The 19,697-nt window shown below is 53.3% G+C and overlaps 1 protein-coding gene and 1 pseudogene across 4 annotated transcripts; one reads left to right on the forward strand and one right to left on the reverse strand.

Moving 5' to 3' along the window:
- Positions 1 to 742: 742 nt before the first annotated feature.
- Positions 743 to 8,166, forward strand: LOC146421017 (protein S100-A10). Of its 4 annotated transcripts, none has more exons than XR_014848859.1 (6): positions 748 to 993; positions 5,577 to 5,714; positions 7,132 to 7,149; positions 7,401 to 7,548; positions 7,781 to 7,890; positions 7,978 to 8,166. XR_014848859.1 is itself a non-coding variant. In XM_085047786.1 (5 exons), the coding sequence occupies exons 2-4, from the start codon at positions 5,583 to 5,585 to the stop codon at positions 7,542 to 7,544; spliced, it is 294 nt and encodes a 97-aa protein (XP_084903912.1). In that variant the 5' UTR covers positions 748 to 993; positions 5,577 to 5,582; the 3' UTR covers positions 7,545 to 7,548; positions 7,781 to 7,898. The 4 variants fall into 4 exon arrangements, 2 of the variants coding, with proteins under 2 accessions (XP_084903913.1, XP_084903912.1); XR_014848860.1 differs by having other exon boundaries at positions 7,781 to 7,857; XM_085047786.1 differs by lacking the exon at positions 7,978 to 8,166 and having other exon boundaries at positions 7,781 to 7,898.
- A 1,965-nt stretch (positions 8,167 to 10,131) lies between these two features.
- Positions 10,132 to 18,685, reverse strand: LOC146421018 (pre-mRNA-splicing factor SLU7 pseudogene; annotated as a pseudogene).
- Positions 18,686 to 19,697: the final 1,012 nt, after the last annotated feature.

The raw sequence follows: 19,697 nt of genomic DNA on the forward strand, positions 1-19,697 counted from the left end.
ACACTGGGCGTTTCCCGGTGCGGAATGTCCGGGTGGTCCCCAATGGCCGAGAGGGGACACGGGGGGTCCGGAGTGTCCCCGGTGTCCGGTGGGTGACCCCGGGGTGTCCCCAGTGTCCAGCGGGGAGGTCCACGTGTCCGGAAGAGCACGGGGAGGGTCCGGAGGGTCCCCGGTGTCCCGAGGGGTATCTCCAGTGTCCGGTTGGGGTCCCGGAGGGTCCCCTGTGTCCGGTGAGGGTATCCCCTGTGTCCGGAGGGTCTCCGGTGTCCGGTTGGGGTCCCAGAGGGTTCCCGGTGTCCTGTAAGGGTATCCCCGGTGTCCGGTCGGAGTCCCGGGGGTGTCCCCAGTGTCCAGTTGGGGTCTCGGAAGGTCCCCGGTGTCCGGTTGGGGTCCTCGAGGGTATCCCCTGTGTCCTTTGGGGGTCCCGGGGCACGTCCAGTGTCCGGTTGGGGTCCCAGAAGGTCCCCCGTGTCCAGTTGGGGTCCCCGAGGGTATCCCCCGTGTCCGGGGGGGTCCCGGAGGGTCCCCAGTGTCCGGTTGGGGTCCCGGGGCTGTTCCCGGTGTCGTGTAAGGGTATCCCCGGTGTCCGGTTGGGGTCCCGGAAGGTCCCCGGTGTCCGGTTGGGGTCCCGGGGCGTGTCCGGTGCGGGTATCCCCAGTGTCCGGTGGGTGTCCCTGGCTGTCCCCAGTGTCCGGTGGGTATCCCTGGCTGTCCCGGTGTCCGGTGGGTGTCCCGGTGCGGTTGCCGCTCCCGGTGGGTGGCAGGCTCGGGGCGGGGCGCTGTCCCGGGCGCTGTCCCTGTCCCCGGTGACTCAGCGCTCCCCCCGCGCCCCCCGGCCGGCCGGCCCGCCCCCGCCGTGCCTATCCCGGGCCGAGCCGCGCCGAGCCGCGCCGAGCCGAGCCGCGCCCTGCACTGCACTGCCCTGCACTGTACTGCACTGCCCGCCGAGCTGCCGGAGCACCGAGAGAGAGAGAGAGAGAGAGAGGAAACACGGTGAGAGCGGGAACGGGAACCCTAAATACCGCCGGGGGAGCCTAAATGCCTCCTGGAGACCCCAAATCCCGCCGGGAGACCCCAAATACCTCTTGGAGGGACCCCAGCTCTAAATACCGCCTGGGGGGAGTCCAAAGGGACCCCAAATAGCGCCTGGGAACCTAAATACCGCCGGGAGACCCTAAAGGGACCCCAAATACCGCCGGGGGACCCCAAATACTGCTCGGGGAACCCTAAATACCGCCGGGGGAGCCTGAAGGGACCCCAAATACCTCCTGGGGATCCCAAATGGACCCCAAATACCGCCTGGGGGATCCTAGAGGGATCCCAAATACTGCCTGAGGGGAGCCTAAAGGGATCCCAAATATCGCCCGGGGGGATCCTAAAGGGACCCTAAATACTGCTCGGGGATCCCAAGTACCGTCTGGGGACCCTAAGGGGACCCCAAATACCACCTGGGGACCCCAAATACCGCCTGGGGGACCTCAAAGGGACCCCAAATATCGCTGGGAGACCCCAGCCCTAAATACCGCCTGGAGGGACCCTAAAGGGACCCCAAAAACCGCTGGGGGGGCTCAGTCCTGCCCCAAATTTTGGCGGGACTCCAGCCCCAAATCCCGCCTGGGGGGAACTCAAAGGGACCTAAATACCGCCTGGGGGGACCCCAAAGGGACCCCAAATTCTGCCTGGGGGGACCCTAAAGGGACCCCAAATCCCTCCTGGGGGTTTAATCCTGCCCCGCACTTTGGGGGACCCCAGCCCCAAATCCCGCCTGGGGGGAACTCAGAAGGACCCCAAATACCGATTTTGGGGGGCTCAATCCTGTACCAAATTTTGGGGGACCCCAGCTCCAAATCCAGCTTTGGGGGGGATCAATCCTCCACCGAATTTTGGGGGACCCCAGCCCTAAATCCCGCATTGGGGGGTTCAATCCTACAGCCCCATTTTGGGGTTCTCCATCCCTGCAGCCAAATTCAGAGGATTTGTCCCACCTAAAAACCCTTTTTTTTGGGGAGGGGGTTCCCGCTTTTTGGGAGGTTTCCCCCTTTCCTTGTGGGGATTCCCCTCTATTTTGGGGATGCTTCCCATTTTTTTGGGGCTGTCCCCCTTATTTTGTGGGGTTTTCCTCCATTTTGGGGTAATTTCCCCCTTTTTTGGGGTGATTTTCCCCCTGTTTTTGGGCGGATTGCCTCCTTTTTTGAAAGGAAAAAAAACCCCTTTTTTGGGATTTTGGGTTTTTTTGGGATTTTGGTTTTTTGGGATTTTGGTTTTTTTGGGATTTTGGTTTTTTTTGGATTTTAGGTTTTTGGGATTTTGGTTTTTTTGGGATTTTGGGTTTTGGGGATTTTGGTTTTTTTGGGATTTGGGTTTTTTTGGGGAGGTTTCCCATTTTTTTGAGGCTCGAAAAGGGGAACAGAAAAAGGGAAACTGAGGCAGAGTCCCCACCCAGGGCGGGGCAGAGGGAACGCCCCCCGTGAGTCACTCCGGGGGTCCCCAAAGGGGGAGGGGACACTCGGGCCACACCCTCGGGCCTCCTTCCCTCCCCTTGGGGACACCCTGCTGACTCAGGGGGGGACAGGAGGGGACACGTCCGAGAGTGTGGCCAGAGTGTCGCCCCGCTTGGGGGACACCCCAAACCCCCCCTGTCCCCGCCGAGTCACTACCGGAGTGTCCCCAAACTGGGGGGAGGGGACAGTCGGCCACACCCCGGAGGTGTCCCTCTTCTGTCCCCCCGGGATGTCCCCAAAGCTGGGGACACTTCCGAGGGTGTGGCCAGCGTGTCCCATCAGTTGGGGACATCCCAAACCCCACGTGTCCCCTCCTGTCCCCCCCGTGTCACCAGGGTGTCCCCAAAAGTGTCCCCTACCCCCGAGTCACTTTTGGGATGTCCCCAAAGCGGACATGTCCCGCTTTTCCTCCCCTCGAGTCATTTTCGGGATGTCCCCAACGTGTGGGGACACTCGGGCCACACCCTCAGGCCCTGTCCCCCGCCGGGATGTCCCCAAAGGGGGAGGGGACACTGGCCACACCCTCGGCCGTGTCCCCCTGTCCCCCCGGGATGTCCCCAAAGCAGAGGGGACACTTCCGAGGGTGTGGCCTGCCTGTCCCCCCCTTTTCCCCCCCCGGTCACTTTCGGGATGTCCCCAAACTCGGGGGACACTCGAGCCACACCCTCAGGCCTTGTCCCCCGCCTCGGGATGTCCCCAAAGGGGGAGGGGACACTGGCCACACCCTCGGCCGTGTCCCCCTGTCCCCCCCTGTCCCCCCCGCGCTGAGTCACCGCGGAGCTCCAGCCTGGAAAATCCGCTCGGCGCCGCGGGGAGGAGTTAGGGAGTGCCGCAGGGATTTGGGGAATTTGGGGATCCTGGGGGGGATTTGGGGTGCCCAGCAGGGATTTTGGGGTTCCCGGGTGGACTTTTGGGGTTCCCGGGTGGAATTTTGGGGGGTCCAGGATGGGATTTTTGGGGCATCCAGGCGGAGATTTTGACATTCCTGGGGGGAATTTAGGGAGTGCCGGAGGGATTTTGGGGTTCCCAGGAGGAATTTTGGGGTTCACTGGAGGAATTTGGGGGGTCCAGGATGGGATTTTGGGGTTCCCGGGTGGAATTCTGATGTGCCCAGGGGGAGTCTGGGGTGCCCAGGAGGAGTTTTGGAGTTCCCAGGAGGAATTTTGGGGTCCCCGGGTGGATTTTTGGGGTTGCCAGGAGAAATTTTGGCATTCCCAGCAGGAATTTTGGGGTGCCCAGGGGGATTCTGGAATGCCCAGGAGGAATTTTGGGGTTCCCAGCATGATTTTTGGGGTTCCCAGGAGGAATTTTTGGGGAGTCCAGGAGGGGATTTTGACATTCCTAGGAGGAATTTTGGGTGGTCAATGAGGGGATTTGGGGTTCCCGGGTGGACTTTTGGGGTTCCGAGGGGGATTTTCAAATTCCTGGGGAATATTTTGAGGTTCCCAGAAGGATTTTTGGGGCTTCCAGAAAAAATTTTGGGTTCCCAGGAAGGAATTTCGAAGTTCCAAGGGGGAGTTTTGAGGTTCCCAGGAGGAATTTTGGTGTTCCCATTGGGAATTCCGGGATTCCCTGTCTGAATTTGGGGTTTCTGTTGGGAATTCTGGGTTTCCCATTGGGAATTTTGGGATTGCCTGGCTGAGTTTGGGATCCCCACTGGGAATTCTGGATTTCCCGCTGGATTTCTGGGATTCCCCCTAGGAATTTCAGGGTTTCCATGGCGAATTTTGGGATTCCCTGTCTGAATTCGAGTTTCCCACTGGGAATTTCAGGATTCCCTGTCTGAATTTGGGATCCCCATTGGGAATTCTGGGTTTCCCACTGGGAATTTGGGGTTTCCCATTGGGAATTTTGGGATTCCCTCTAGAATTCCAGAATTCCCATTGTCTGAATTTGGGTTTTCCACTGGCAGTTTGGGTTTTCCTCTGTAATTCTGGGTTTCCAGACAGGAATTTGGGCTTCCCACTTGGAATTCCGGGATTCCCTCTGGAATTCTGGGTTTCCCACTGGCAATTTGGGGTTTCCCTCTGGGATTGAGGATTCCCCCTGGAATTGGGGATTCCCTCTGGAATTCCAGGGTTCCCACTGGCAATTTGGGGTTTCCCTCTGGAATTCCGGGTTTCCAATTAGGAATTTGGGTTTCTCACTTGCAATTCCGGGTTTCCTCCTGGGAATTCGGGATTCCCTCTGGAATTCAGTATTCCCCCTGGGAATTTGGGGTTTCCCTCTGGAATTCCGGGTTTCCAATTGGGAAATTGGGGATACCCCCTGGGAATTGAGGATTCCCCCTGGAATTTGGGATTCCCTCTGGAATTGGGGATTCCCACTGGGAATTTGGGGTTTTCCTCTGTAATTCTGGGTTTCCAATTGGGAATTCGGGTTTCCCCCTGGAATTCAGGGTTCCCACTGGCAATTTGGGGATTCCCTCTGGAATTCCGGGTTTCCAATTGGGAATTTGGGGTTTCCCACTTGGAATTTCGGGTTTCCAATTAGGAATTTGGGGTTTCCCTCTGTAATTCCTGGTTTCCAACTGGGAATTTGGGGTTTCCCTCTGGAATTCTGGGGTTCCCAATTAGGAATTTGGGTTTCCCACTTGGAATTCTGGGTTTCCCCCTGGGAATTCAGGATTCCCCCTGGGAATTTGGGTTTCCCTCTGGCAATTTGGAGTTTCCCGCTGGAATTCTGGGTTTCCAGTTGGGAATTGAGGATTCCCCCTGGAATTGGGGATTTCCTCTGGGAATTCGGGTTTCCCTGTAGAATTCAAAAATTCCCAATGTCTGAATTTGGGTTTCCCACTGGAATTTTGGGATTCCCACTGGGAATTTGGGTTTCCCTCTGGAATTCCAGGTTTCCAATTGGGAATTTGGGGTTTCCCACTTGGAATTTCGGGTTTCCAATTAGGAATTTGGGGTTTCCCTCTGTAATTCCTGGTTTCCCACTGGGAACTGGGGATTCCCTCTGGAATTCCGGGTTTCCCACTGGCAATTTGGGGTTTCCCCCTGGAATTCCAGGTTTCCATTTGGGAATTTAGGGATTCCCCCTGGAATTCAGGATCCCTCTCCCCTCCCTCCCCAGCCCAGGATGCCGTCGCAGCTGGAGCACGCCATGGAGACGCTGATGTTCACCTTCCACAAGTACGCTGGGGACAAGGAGCACCTGGCCAAGGAGGACCTGCGGGCGCTGATGGACAAGGAGTTCCCGGGCTTCCTCGAGGTGGGACATCCTACAGACCCCGGGGGCAAACCCTATAGACCCTGGGATTAGATCCTATAGACCTTGGGATTGGATCCTATAAATCCCAGGGGCAAACCCTATCGACCCTGGGATTAGATCCTATAGACCTTGGAATTGGATCCTATAAACCCCGGGGGCAAACCCTATAGACCCTGGGATTGAATCCTATAGACCCTGAGATCAAACCCTATAGACCCTGGGATTGGATCCTATAGAATCCCAGGGTCAAACCCTATAGACCCTGGGATTGGATCCTATAAACCCTGGGGTCAAACCCTATAGACCCCAGGAGTGGATCCTATAGACCCTGGGGTCAAACCCTGTAAACCCTAGAATTGGATCCTATAGACCCTGGGATTAGATCCTATAAACCCTGGGGTCAAACCTTGTAAACCCTAGAATTGGGTCCTATAAACCCAGGAACCAGATCCTACTGAGTGCTGGGATCAAACCCTATAGAGCTCTGGGATTGGATCCTATAAACCGTGGGGTCAAACCCTATAGACCCTGGGATTGGATCCTATAGACCCTGGGATTGGTTCCTATAAACCTTGGGCTCAATCCCTATAGACCCTGGAATTGGATCCTATAAACCCCGGGATCAATCCCTATAAACCCCAGGACTGAATCCTATAAACCCTGGGATTGGTTCCTATAAAATCCTGGGATTGGATCCTATAAACCCTGGGATTAAACCCCACAGAACCCCAGACTGCACTCCACATCACCCCAGGAACAAATCCCATAAAACCCTGGGATCAAACCTTCCCATGATCTCCCTTCTCCCCACCTTCTTTTCCCATTTTTCCCATGTTTTCCCCCAGAACCAGTGGGACCTGCAGGCTCTGGAGCAGATTTATCCCCTTTTTTACCCATTTTTTCCCATTTTCCCCCAGAACCAGTGGGATCCCCAGGCCCTGGAGCAGATTTTTCCCCATTTTTACTCATTTTTCCCCCAGAACCAGTGGGATCCCCAGGCCCTGGAGTGCATTCTGTGGGACGTGGAGCAGATTTTTAACCTTTTTTACCCAATTTTCCATGTTTTTCCCCCAGAACCAGCGGGACCCGCAGGCCCTGGAGCGCATCCTGCGGGACGTGGAGCAGATTTTTCACCAATTTTCCCGTTTTTTCCCCCAGAACCAGCGGGACCCGCAGGCCCTGGAGCAGATTTTTCACTGTTTTTCTCATTTTCTGTGTTTTTTCCCCCAGAACCAGCGGGACCTGCAGTCCCTGGAGCGCATCCTGCGGGACGTGGAGCAGATTTTTACCCATTTTTCCCGTTTTTCCCCCAGAATCAGCGGGATCCCCAGGCCCTGGAGCGCATCCTGCGGGACGTGGAGCAGATTTTTACCCATTTTTCCCCATTTTTACCCAATTTTCCCTGTTTTTCCCCCAGAACCAGCGGGATCCCCAGGCCCTGGAGCAGATTTTTACCCATTTTTCCATGTTTTTCCCCCAGAACCAGCGGGACCCGCAGGCCCTGGAGCGCATCCTGCGGGACGTGGAGCAGATTTTTACCCATTTTTCCCCATTTTTACCCATTTTTCCATGTTTTTCCCCCAGAACCAGCGGGACCCGCAGGCCCTGGAGCGCATCCTGCGGGACGTGGAGCAGATTTTTACCCTTTTTTCCCGTTTTTTCCCCCAGAATCAGCAGGATCCCCAGGCCCTGGAGCGCATCCTGCGGGACGTGGAGCAGAGCCGCGATGGCCGCGTTGGCTTCCAGGGCTTCTTCTCGCTCATCGCCGGGCTCACCATCGCCTGCAACGACTACTTCGTGCAGCACATGAAGCAGCGCGGCCGCAAGTGAGGGGCTGGGAGACCCCAAACACAGCGGGGGGACCCCAAATCCACCCATGGATGACCCCAGACCCACCGGGGTGACCCCAAACACACCCCAAACCTATTCATTGGTGACCCCAAACCCGCCGGGGTGACCCCAAATACAGCCCAAATGTATTCGTTGGTGACCCTAAACACACCCCAGACCTGCCAGGGTGACCCCAAATCCACCCATGGGTGACCCCAAATCCACCCCAAACACACCAGGGTGACCCCAAACACACCAGGGTGACCCCAAACACACCCCAAACCTATTCATTGGTGACCCCAAACCCGCCAGGGTGACCCCAAATCCACCCCAAACCCATCCATTGGTGACCCCAAATCCACCCCAAACCTGCCTAGGGTGACCCCAAACCCACCCCAAACACACTCATAGGTGACCCCAAATGAACCCAGAGGTGACCCCAAACACACCCTGGAGTGTTACCCCAAACCCACCCATGGGTGACCCCAAACACACCAGGGTGACCCCAAAGCTGCCTGGGGTGACCCCAAATCCTCCCTAAACACACCCATGGGTGACCCCAAACACACCTGGGGGTGTGACCCCAAACCTATCCATTGGTGACCCCAAATCAACCCAGGGGTATCACCCGAAATCCACCCCAAACCTGTCCATTGATGACCCCAAACACACCATGGGTGACCCCAAATCCTTCCTAAACACACCCATGGGTGACCCCAAACACACCCGGGGGTGTCACTCCAAACATATCCATTGGTGATGCCAAATCCACCCCAAATCCACCCGGGGTGACCCCAAATATACCCAAGGGTGACCCTAAACACACCTTGGATTCCGTTCTGACTCTAAAATGTGTACCTTGACCTCCAATTTTGGGTTCAGACTGCTCCCCTTTAGGGTTCTGATCCCCCCGAGGGGCTGAGACCCCAAACCCACCATGGGTGACCCCAAACCCACCCATTGGTGTGACCCCAAACCGCCTTGGATACTAAAATATTGTTTGAACCCTAAAATATGTGCCTTGACCCCCCCTTTTTTTGGATTCTACCACCCCTGTTTGGGGTTCTAAGACCCCACTGGGGGGATTGAGACCCCAAACCCACCCAGGGTATCACCCCAACCCCTCTTTGGGATCCTTAAATATTGTTTTAACCCTAAAATGTGTGCCTTGACCTCTCCCATTTGGGGTTCTGACCCTCCCACCCACCCCAAACCCCTCCTGGCTCCTGTTCTGACCCTAAAACGTGTGCTTTGTCCCCAAAACTACGGGAAAACCAAAAAACCATTTTACCACGAGAGAGTCAAGGCATCCTTCATTTCCAGAATGTTCCTCAAATCCTCTCCTCCTCAGCCCGGGGTGGAGGGACAATCATCCCATGACTCATGACTTTTATTAGATTTTCCCCACATTTTTTACATCCCAAACCCCACAGAGATTCATTAGTTTGATGTTCATCACTGCCCAGTGACATCATAATAAAAGTTCTTGTTGCTAATTGTTTCCTCTTGGTTACACTTGGTTTATTTTGCCCCTGAGGCTAATTAGCTCCTCCTCGTTATCAGGCTTTTTCCAGAGCAGGTGTGAGGTTTGGAGTGATGGTTAATTAATGATGGCCAGTTAATGATGGTCAGTTAATGGTCCATAATGTCTCTGACCAGCCAGGGATGAGGTTTGGAGTGATGGTTAGTTAATGGTGGTCAGCTAACAATGGTAAGCTAACGGTCAATTAATGATGGTCAGCTAATGATGGTCAGTTAATGGTCCATAATTGTCTCTGACCAGCCAGGGATGAGGTTTGGCATGATGGTTAATTAATGATGGTCAGCTAACAATGGTAAGCTAACAATGGTCACCTCATGATGGTCACCTGATGGTCCATAATGTCTCTGACCAGCCAGGGATGAGGTTTGGAGTGACGGTTAATTAATGGTGGTCAGCTAACAATGGTAAGCTAACGGTCAATTAATGATGGTCAGCTAATGATGGTCAGTTAATGGTCCATAATATCTCTGACCAGCCAGGGATGAAGTTTGGAGTGAAGGTTAATTAATGATGGTCAGCTAATGGTGGTCAGTTAACAGTGGTCACCTAATGGTGGTCAATGGTGGTCAGTCAGTTAATGGTGGTCAGCTAATGATAGTCAATTAACAATGGTCAGCTAATGACCACCAATGACCTCACCTGGTGGAAAAATGCCCTGGAAAGAAACTCTAATTCCCTTCCTCCAATATAGGTTGGACTTGATGCTATCAAAGGTCTTTTCCAATTCTGTGAGACCTGACTAAAGTTATAAAATTAAATTAAAATATAATTGGTATGTTTTCCAACACAGGAAACTTCAGCAAACATAAGTTGGACTTGATGATATCAAAGGTCTCTTCCAATTCTGTGAAAGCTGACTAAAGTTATAAACCAAAACATTTTATAATTGTGTTTTCCAACAAAGGGGTTCCTTCAGCTGAGTTTCTCTGCATTTCGACGTTTTTCACCACACAGCCCGAGGTTCTCCCCAGACTGGATTCTCCTCTCCCAGCCCAGAGTTGTTCCTCAGCCAGAGCTCCATCCAGGCTGCGCTCTGTCCTCTGCAGCTTTTGCAATGCAGTTTTGACAGAATAACAAAAATTCCTTCATTGGCAGGAAAATCAATCCACACACAGCAGAGGTTGATGTCCAAAAGGGAGACAGAGGAGTCCTGTAACTTCATTCATGAACAAAGGCAGAGGTCATGGATCATTCCCTTATTCCTTTCATTCAGGAAGATGTTTAAGTCACAAACAACAACTTTTCCACCTCCCAAAATCCACCATCACCTAACCATCCTGATGACTTTCCTTGTGCCGTTTCCCTCGGCGGATCCCTGTTGGTGTTTTGGGGTTTCTCTCACGTTCCTCCTGCCCAAGCTGCTCTCCCACTAAACCCTCTCCTGGATTTGGGATTTCCTTCCCAGCTCCCCCTGAGCAGCAGGAATCCTTGACAAAGGAGCAGCAGCACCTGTAACCCCACCTGCCTTGTTCCCAAAACGAACCCCAAACGCACTGATGGTTGTTGATCTTCACATCCTCCTCATACTCAGAGCAAGCAAGAGCTTTCTCTCCTCCTCGGATGAGCTTCCCTTGCCTGGAATATTCCATGTAACCCTCAGTTTGACCCAACAGCAGCTCAGCTGGTGGAACATCCAGATGTTCTCGCCCTCCGTACTTCTCCAGGATCCTTTCTTTCCGCTGCATCTCCAAATCTTCCTGTTTCGCTTGGAAAGATTTGTAGAGGAGCTCGGATTTTGTGGGATCAGCCTGGAGATGAACCTCAACTCCTCTGCGCTGAGCCTCCCAGACAAAGAGCTGGGTCTTTGCCATGGAAACGGCGTCACCTGTGCCACGAATGGCATTGTCACCGGTGTCACCAACCCCAGCCAGGTCCCTGTCCGTGTTGGTGTGAGGGTTTTCCCTCATGGCTCTGGATTTGGGGTCGTAGTGAGCAGAGTTGGGATCCAAGTTCCTCAAATACTTAGCAGTATCTTCCCGAATGCGTAAATTCCGAACCGCGATGAGTCTCTTGGAGGTGAAGTTCTGCCCAGGAGTATCGATGTCATCTGCAGGTTTGTCTTCATCTTCATCTCCATCTTCATCTCCATCTCTGTCTCCATTCCCATCTCCACCTCCATGTCCACCTCCACCTCCATCTCTACTTCCACCTCCACCTCCACTTCTACTTCCACCTCCACCTCCTCTGCTCAGCTCCCTTCCCACCCATGCATTCAGTTCCTCTCCTCCCCTCTGGTATCTCCCACACTTCCCTCTCTCCATCTCCTCCCGAACCTCCTGTGCTCCCAGCGCCTGTCTGGCCCAATCCACCCTGCCATACTCCAGGATGATTTCCCGCTGCTCCTCAGGGTCCCACCTGTCCCACCTGTCCCTCTTGGCCTCGTACCCCACCCTGGCCCGGCGCTGCCCGGCTCCCTCCAGGGCCATTTCCGTGCCTCCCGTGAATTTCGCTCCGACTCTCCGCGGTCTCTCCGTGCACTCCTTCCTGCCGTGGCTCAGAGCCCTGCAGTTCTCACAGGCTCCTCAGAGGTTCCTCGTGGCCTCAAACCCTCCTTGGTGCCAAGCTCTGGAGGACTCTGATGGTTTCTGTCTGCGCTGAGCTTCTCCAGAGGAGTTTGATGGTTTCTGCTCCTCTGCCCAAGGTCTCTGGCGCTTCGCTGTGGCTCTTCTAGAAGGTTCCACGTACCACGGGACCGAGGAGATGAACTGGGGAGTGTGAGGGTTGATCTCTCTTCCTCTTCCATCTGCCCCAGCAGGCGCATTTCCTGCTTTTCTCCGTTCTCCCAATTCTTGATTTTTCTTCCAATCTCCCCTCAGCATCTTCTTGGGTTCCTCTGTGTTCCTTCCTGAGTTCCTCTGGCTGTGATTGATTGAAATCAAACCAGCCAAGGAGTTTACTCCACGGGAAGAGATATTCCGAGTCTGAACTGCAATTTAACAGGAAAAAATTAAAATAAATGCAATAATACAGAAGCAACAGAGAGATTCGGAGTCTGAACTGCAATATAACAGGAAAATTAAAATAAAGATTATAACACAGAAACACCAAACTGTGACAGAGGCAGAACTCAACCTGCCACCCTGTGGGTCAGGGTGGTGACAGCAGTCTGGCTGAATGGTCACTGCAGTCCTGATGGAGTGATGGACGTGGTGATCCTGCAGAAAGATCTGGATTAATGGTCACTGCAGTGCTGATGGAGTGATGGACATGGTGATCCTGCAGAAAGATCTGGAGGTCAGTCTGGTTAGATGGTCACTGCAGTCTCGATGGAGTGATGGACGTGGTCAGCTCAGAGCAGTAATCCTGCAGAAGGTCCAGCCTGTCTCTGGAGGTCCAGCTGTGCTCCCTGAGCTCTTCTCCTCTGGAGATCCACTGGCAGTGGTGACCTTGTGCTGCTCCAACCTCACCTGATATCCAGGTAGGAATGTTGGGCTCCTCCCCCCTGGGCGGGGCCTCTCACAATGGGATGGGGGAATTCCAGGAGATCCTGATGGCCCAATTAGCAGGGCTGTTAGCCCAATTAGCAGAGCTGTTAGCCCCTGCTGTGGTTTGGACCCTGATGGCCAAAATGCCAGGCATCCTCGAGACCTGCTCATTTGCTCTCCCCTCCTACAGCTGGGCAGAGAAGACTGAAAATTAACAAAATAATTAACAAAGGGTTGATGAGTTGAGATGACAGGACATTGCCAGGAGGACGCACGAAAAGAGGGCAACCAGGCTCCAAGCTTAAGTTGCAAAAAAAGGTGATTTAATTACCTAATAGAGCTGGAGGATAAATGCAAGGCAAACATAAACTTTTCATACATTATTTTGTTCACTCCCCCCTCCCTCTTCCGAACCTATAGTATTCACCATGGCTAGCAGAAAGTTTTCAGCTCCAGGGCCTGGAGCACTGGAGCACCTCTTTCTCTCCCCTTCTTCACTGACCTTGGCACTCTCCATGCTGTTCTCCCTCACATATTTTCACCTCCTCCTGCAACTACAAAGTGAAAGAAATGCGTACCTACTTTGTTTTGATTTCTCCTTAAATATGTTTTCACAGAGGCGTAACCAGCACCTCCAATTGGCCCAAACTTGGCCAGCAGCATGTCCATCACCTTCAGAGCCATCAGAGATTGGCTCTGCTGGACTTGATGTAAAAACTTCCAGAACTTTCACTCAGGACACACAGGAGCCATCTTTGTGCCACACCCCACCCCTCAGACACCTCCCCAGGCCTATCACAACAGCTTCTGAGGAGTCCAAATTTCTCCTAGGTGTTTAAAACACTTCACTGATGTTTTGGGCCAATCAAAACCACCACACCATGTCACACGGGAAACAGTTCCCTGGGAACTCCTCCAGCATGGGTCCAAATCTCCCAGCAGCAGGCTGCCCAAAACTGCTGCAATGTGAGCTCCTCCCACAGTGTCCTAGGTTGCAATACAGATGTATGTAAGTATTCTATTACCACCAGCTGTGGGCCGTTAGCTGCTATCACCTGCTAATGACCCACTCCGGATGACAGGCAATGGGCCATCCGTTAGCTGTTATCAGCTGCTAATGACCCACCCCGCATGACAGGCAATGGGCCATCAGGGACCCACCGTGTGACTCATGGACTTATCTCATCCCATTGTGGGATGCTCTGCCCAGAAGGGAGGAGCCAGGTGTTCCCACCTGGATATAACCTGGCCCTGGAACTGCCTGAGCTAGCCCTGTCTACTGGGTTCCCAGAGGACCAGAGCTACCACTGGATCTTCAGCTGGAGACTAGACCTTCACAGGATCACCGCTTCAACTGGACTACTTCAGTCGGACTGCTACTACCACCATAACAGGGTGTTAGGTTGTATCTGACTTTGTCAGTGCTTTTCCTTGTATTATTTCACTTATTTTTAATTTCAATCTTGACTTGTGATCTCCCACTGGTTTGTTTTCAAACCAACACACGCAGACAGACAAACCTCCCAAAACTGCTTCAGCGTGGCTCCCTCATCCACAGGGTGCAGATCTCCAAGACCAGGCTGCTCCCTCTTGGGAGCAAGGTCTCTCTCTCCACTGGGACTCCTGCTGGATCACAGCCTCCTCCAGGCATCCACCCGCTCCAGCGTGGGTCACCTTCCCATGGGCTGCAAGTGGATCTCTGCATCCCCATGAACCCCATGGGCTGCAGGGGGACAACCTGCTTCACTATGGTCTCACCACGGTCTCACTGAAGCACGGAATGACTCCACAGCTCAGAGAGTTATGAAGTAGGTATGTGTTTATTCCAGCTGGGGTGCATGGCGGGTAGCCCCTCCAAAGGCATGCACACCTCAGCGGCACTTCACGAGGTTTATATTAGGTTATGTCACCGAATCTGCGGGAAAATAAGAAAAACCCTCTAACACCGTATTTGAAGTGACAGAGAATCAGGCATTACTTTATTTGCTGGCCAGGATGTGCCTAGGAAAGTATTCCAAGAACACATGACATCAGAGAATTTTCTCCCGAATTTTATAGTCAAAACCCCCTGCTGGAGATGGTATCTGGTAAATGTCTGAGATAACCCCATGACCTGTGGATGTTCAGTTGGTGCCACAATGTCCTGCAGATGTTCTGTTAATGGTCTTTATCTCTCTGGTTATCTTCGGGGTTACTCCCAATCCGTGGTATGTTAATCCCATCTCCATAGGGTGATACTATATCTCTTAAAAAAAACTAAAGAAAAGCTCCTTTCCCTAGGTAAAGTCAAGTAAAACTAGCTAGAGAGATACAATAAAATTTCTAAAGTTATATTGTTTCTGACAGTTACAGGTTACATATGCATAAAGTTAGACAAAGCCCCTATACATATTCATTACCTATCCCCGCTTCATATTATAATGAGTTCAAAGTTCATTTAAATATGCTCATGCAAGTGCAGTGTCTCAGACTAATTGTGGTCAGGGGTCCCAAATAATTAATGATGGCAAAATCGATAGTCTTCCTTGTCGCTGTTGAGCAGCTAGCAGAGAAGGAAAGCCCAGATTCTCAGCGTGGCATAGAAAAAGCACTTTATTGTTTGAATCCAACATATATATAGACTTTTCAAAGGTCACCCAGATTGGTCAGTTAGAAACCTCCCCCTAGGCCTGATTGGCCAGGCCTGAACTGTCCAAATCTCGAGACACTGTTTTTAATAACATCCAAACTTTATCTTTGTTTATAAAACACAAAAGAAATTCTCATGGGAAAGACCTGTGCTAGCCACACTTCCTCAGGATGAACTGTTCACCCTGTTCCCTTGCACATGCTCCCTTGGTTCTTGGTCCAAATCTGAGCCTCAGAACCCACTTATACCAGTTCTGGGTCCAAGGGCGGGATGCTCGGTTATGCTCAGTGGTTTTTCTCAATTATTTGACTCTTTCTCTCCATCCTCCCCCATGCTAGGTAGGCACAAAATCATTAAGCGAATAATAAATTTTTCTCCAGCAGGCAAATCTTAGCATGGATCACCTCCAGTCGGCCATACCATAGTTTTCTAGATGTTCGTTAACTCAAAGCTTGTCTTCATTTCAGTCTCCATATTCTCAGCGTCTTTTGCCAGGTAATCATATTTATAAGGTTTTCCTATTTCATCGTCCCCAACGCTCATGGAATGCAGGTTTTGGTCACACCTGCATGTCACCCCAAATGCCCCTTGGGTCCTGGTGTGACCTTCAGTGTGTGCCTTGACCCCCAAAACTGGGGTTCTGACCTCCACATTGGGGTTCTGACCCCCAAACTGGGGTTCTGACCCACCCTGGGGGTGCTGAGACCCCTCCCCACCCACCTCAGACCCTGCCCTGATCCCGTCTGACCCTTCAGTGTCCCTCCTTCCCAAAAATGGGGTTGTGATCCCCCAGACTTTGGGGTCCCAAAACCCCCAGGGTGATTCCCCCACCCCAGTGCTGCCCCTCCCCCAGTAATGGTGTTTTGTGTTAAACTGGAGTCACCTCTGTTCTGGGGGTCACTTTTGGGGTCCCTTTGGGGTCATCCTGTCCCCTTGGAGTCCCTTTTGGGGTCCTTTTGGCGTCTCTTTGGGGTCCCTTTGGGGTCATCCTGTCCCCTTGGAGTCCCTTTTGGGGTCCTTTTGGGATCCCTTTTGGGGTCCTTCTGGGGTCCCTTTGGGGCCCTATCCCCCTGGAGTACCTTTTGGGGTCATCCTGTCCCCATGGGGCTCCTTTGGGGTCCTTTTGGGGTCACCTTTGGGGTCATTTTGGGGTCCCTGTCCCTTTGGGGTCTCAGTCACTCTTGGGGTCATTTTGGGGTCCCTGTCCCCTGAGGTCTCTGTCCCCCTGGGGTCATTTTGAGCTCATTGTCCCTTTGGGTCCCCTTGGTGTCCTGTGACTTTGGGGACATTTTGGGGTCCCCTTGGGGTCCTTTTGGGGTCTCCCCACCCGCTGTTCCCATCTGGTTCAAACCCAGAAGGGCAGAGGAAGCAAAGTTTCTGAGAATAAAGGAGAGCAAACCCAGAAAGGTTTGAAATGAACCAAAAAAAAAGATTGAAATACCTGAAAGAGAGGATTGAAATACCCAAAACCTAGGATTGGAATACCTAAAAAATGGGATTAAAATACCCAAAAAACTGGATTGAAATACCCAAACCTCAGGATTGGAATACCTAAAAAATGGGATCAAAATACCCAAAAAATGAGATTAAAAAATTTTTTAAAAAAACTGATTGAAATACACAAAAAATGGGATTGAAATACACAAAAAAATGGGATTGAAACACCAAAAAATGGGCTTAAAATACCCAAAAAATTCCACAAATTCCAGAGCAACTCCTCCCGAATTCCAGGGATTGACACAGACTGAGACTCACCCAAGGCCATGATAAATCCCTGGATTTGAAGAAAAAAACTGAGATTAAAAAAAAAACCCAAAACCAGAGAGTCTGTTTAGGGGATTTGGGGAGTCTGTGCCTCTCGAGCGCCTCAGCCAACGGGGAAAAGGGAAAGTTTGGGAAATTGGGATTTTTAGAGGCTCTGCCCCCTGAAAATGTGAGAGATTCCATGGGAAACTGTCCCCTGAGCTCTCCCTGTATCCCAATAAAGCCCATGACTCCTCTGTCTCCATTTTGGGCAGAAATCTCTGGAATTTGTGGATGAATTCTCCTGGATGGAAATAAATATTCCATCACCATCTCCAGCAGGAGTTCAGCTGCTGGGGCAGAGGTGTCATCTACTGTGGGATCCAGCCCTGAGAACACCTCTGGGGGACATGAGCTCCACCCGTGGGCCATCAGGATGTCCAGGAATGACCCATGGAACTGCAGACATTCAGCCCTGAGAACACCTCGGGGCCACCAGGGTCTCCTGGAGTGATCCAGCCCTGAGAACATCTCTGGGGGACATCATCTCCACTCGTGGGACATCAGATTCTCCTGGAGTGACTCATGGAATTCCAGAGACCCAGCCCTGATAACACCTCTGGGGTGACATCTCCACTCCTGGACCACGAAGGTCTCCTGGAGTGACCCATGGAATTCCAGACACTCAACCCTGATAACACCTCGGGGCCATCAGGGTCTCCAGGAGTGACCCAGCCCTGATAACACCTCCAGGGCCATCATCTCCACTGATGGACCATCAAGGACCCCTGGAGTGACTCATGGAATTCCAGAGATTCAGCCCTGATAACACCTCGGGGCCACCAGGGTCTCCAGGAATGACCCAGCCCTGATAACACCTCCAGGACCATCAGGATCTCCAGGAATGACCCACGGAACTCCAGACACTCAGCCCTGATAAAGCCCCTGAGGCCATCTCCACTCATGGCCCACCAGGATCTCCTGGAATGGCTCAGCCCTGAAACACCCCTGGAGGTCATCTCTGCTCCTGGGCCATCAGGATCTCCTGGAGTGACTCATGGAATTCCAGAGACTCAACCCTGATAACACCTCTGGAGCCATCAGGGTCTCCTGGAGTTACTTAGCCCTGATAACACCTCCAGGGCCATCAGGATCTCCAGGAGTGACCCATGGAATTGCAGACACTCAGCCCTGACAAAGCCCCTGAGGCCATCTCCACTCATGGCCCATCAGGATCTCCTGGAGTGACCCAGCTCTGATAACATCTCTGGGAGACATCATCTCCACTCATGGCCCATCAGGGTCTCCAGGAATGGTTCAGCCCTGAGAACACCCTTGGGGGGCTACCATCTCCACCGATTGGCTAGCAAGGTCTCCAGGAACACCTCTGGAGCCACCAGGGTCTCCAGGAGTGACCCAGCCCTGACCACACCCCCAGGGCCACCATCTCCACCAATTGGCCACCAGGATCTCCTGGAGTGACCCTGATCACACCCCCAGGGCCACCATCTCCACTGATTGGCCACCAGGGTCTCCAGCAATGACCCAGCCCTGACCACACCTCCAGGGCCACCATCCCCACCAATTGGCCACCAGGATCTCCAGGAGTGACCCAGCCCTGATCACACCCTCAGGGGCTACCATGTCCACTGATTGGCTAGCAAGGTCTCCAGGAACACCTCTGGAGCCACCAGGGTCTCCTGCAGTGGCCCAGCCCTGACCACACCCCCAGGGCCACCATGGCCACCATGGCCACCAGGGTCTCCAGGAGTGACCCTGACCACACCCCCAGGGCCACCATGGCCACCAATTGGCCACCAGGATCTCCAGGATGACTCCCACAATTCCAGCCCACTGTCAGCAGCCCCGCCCAGGGGGGAGGAGCCCAACCTTCCCACCTGGATACCAGGTGAGCTTGGAGTCTGTAGGTGTCCATAGGGGCTCTGTAGGGGTCCAAAGGTGTCCATAGGGGTCAGCAGGTGTCCCCAGGGGTCAGTAGGTGTCTATAGGGGTCCAAAGGTGTCCCCAGGGGTCAGCAGGTGTCCATAGGGGTCTATAGGTGTCCCAAGGGGTCTATAGGTGTCCATAGGGCTCCATAGGGGCTCTATAGGGGTCCATAGGTGTCCTCAGGGGTCAGTAGGTGTCCATAGGGGTCAGCAGGTGCTCCATAGGGCTCCATAGGGGCTCTATAGGGGTCTGAAGGTGTCCATAGGGGTCTGAAGGTGTCCCCAGGGGTCTATAGGCGTCCCCAGGGGTCAGCAGGAGCTCCATAGGGCCCCATAGGGACTCTATAGGGGTCAGCAGGTGGCCACAGGGGTCTATAGGTGTCTGTAGGGGTCTATAGGTGTGTCCACAGGGGTCAGCAGGAGCTCCATAGGGCTCCATAGGGGTCAGTATGTGTCCATAGGGGTCTATAGGTGTCCCGTGGGGTCCATAGGTGTCCCCAGGGCTCAGCAGGAGCTCCATAGGGCCCCATAAGGACTCAATAGGTGCCCACGGGGCTCTATAGGGGTCTATAGGTATCCCTAGCAGTCCATAGGGGCTCTATAGGTGCCCATAGGGGTCCATAGGTTTCCACAGGGCTCTATAGGTGTCTGCTGCTGTCCATAGGGGTCTGCAGGGATCCACAGTGGCCCATAGGGCTCGGCAGGGACTCTATAGGGGTCCACAGGGGTCCATAGGGCTCCACAGGGGTCAGCAGTGGCCCATAGAGGTTCTATGGGGGTCCACAGGTGTCTATAGGGGTCCATAGGTGTCTATAGGGGCTCTATAGGGGTTCTATAGGGGTCAGGAGGGGCTCTATAGGTGTCTGT

This window comes from Lichenostomus cassidix, unplaced genomic scaffold (assembly GCF_008360975.1).
Source record: "Lichenostomus cassidix isolate B80296 unplaced genomic scaffold, HeHo_3.0 HiC_scaffold_851, whole genome shotgun sequence".
NCBI lineage: Eukaryota > Metazoa > Chordata > Aves > Passeriformes > Meliphagidae > Lichenostomus > Lichenostomus cassidix.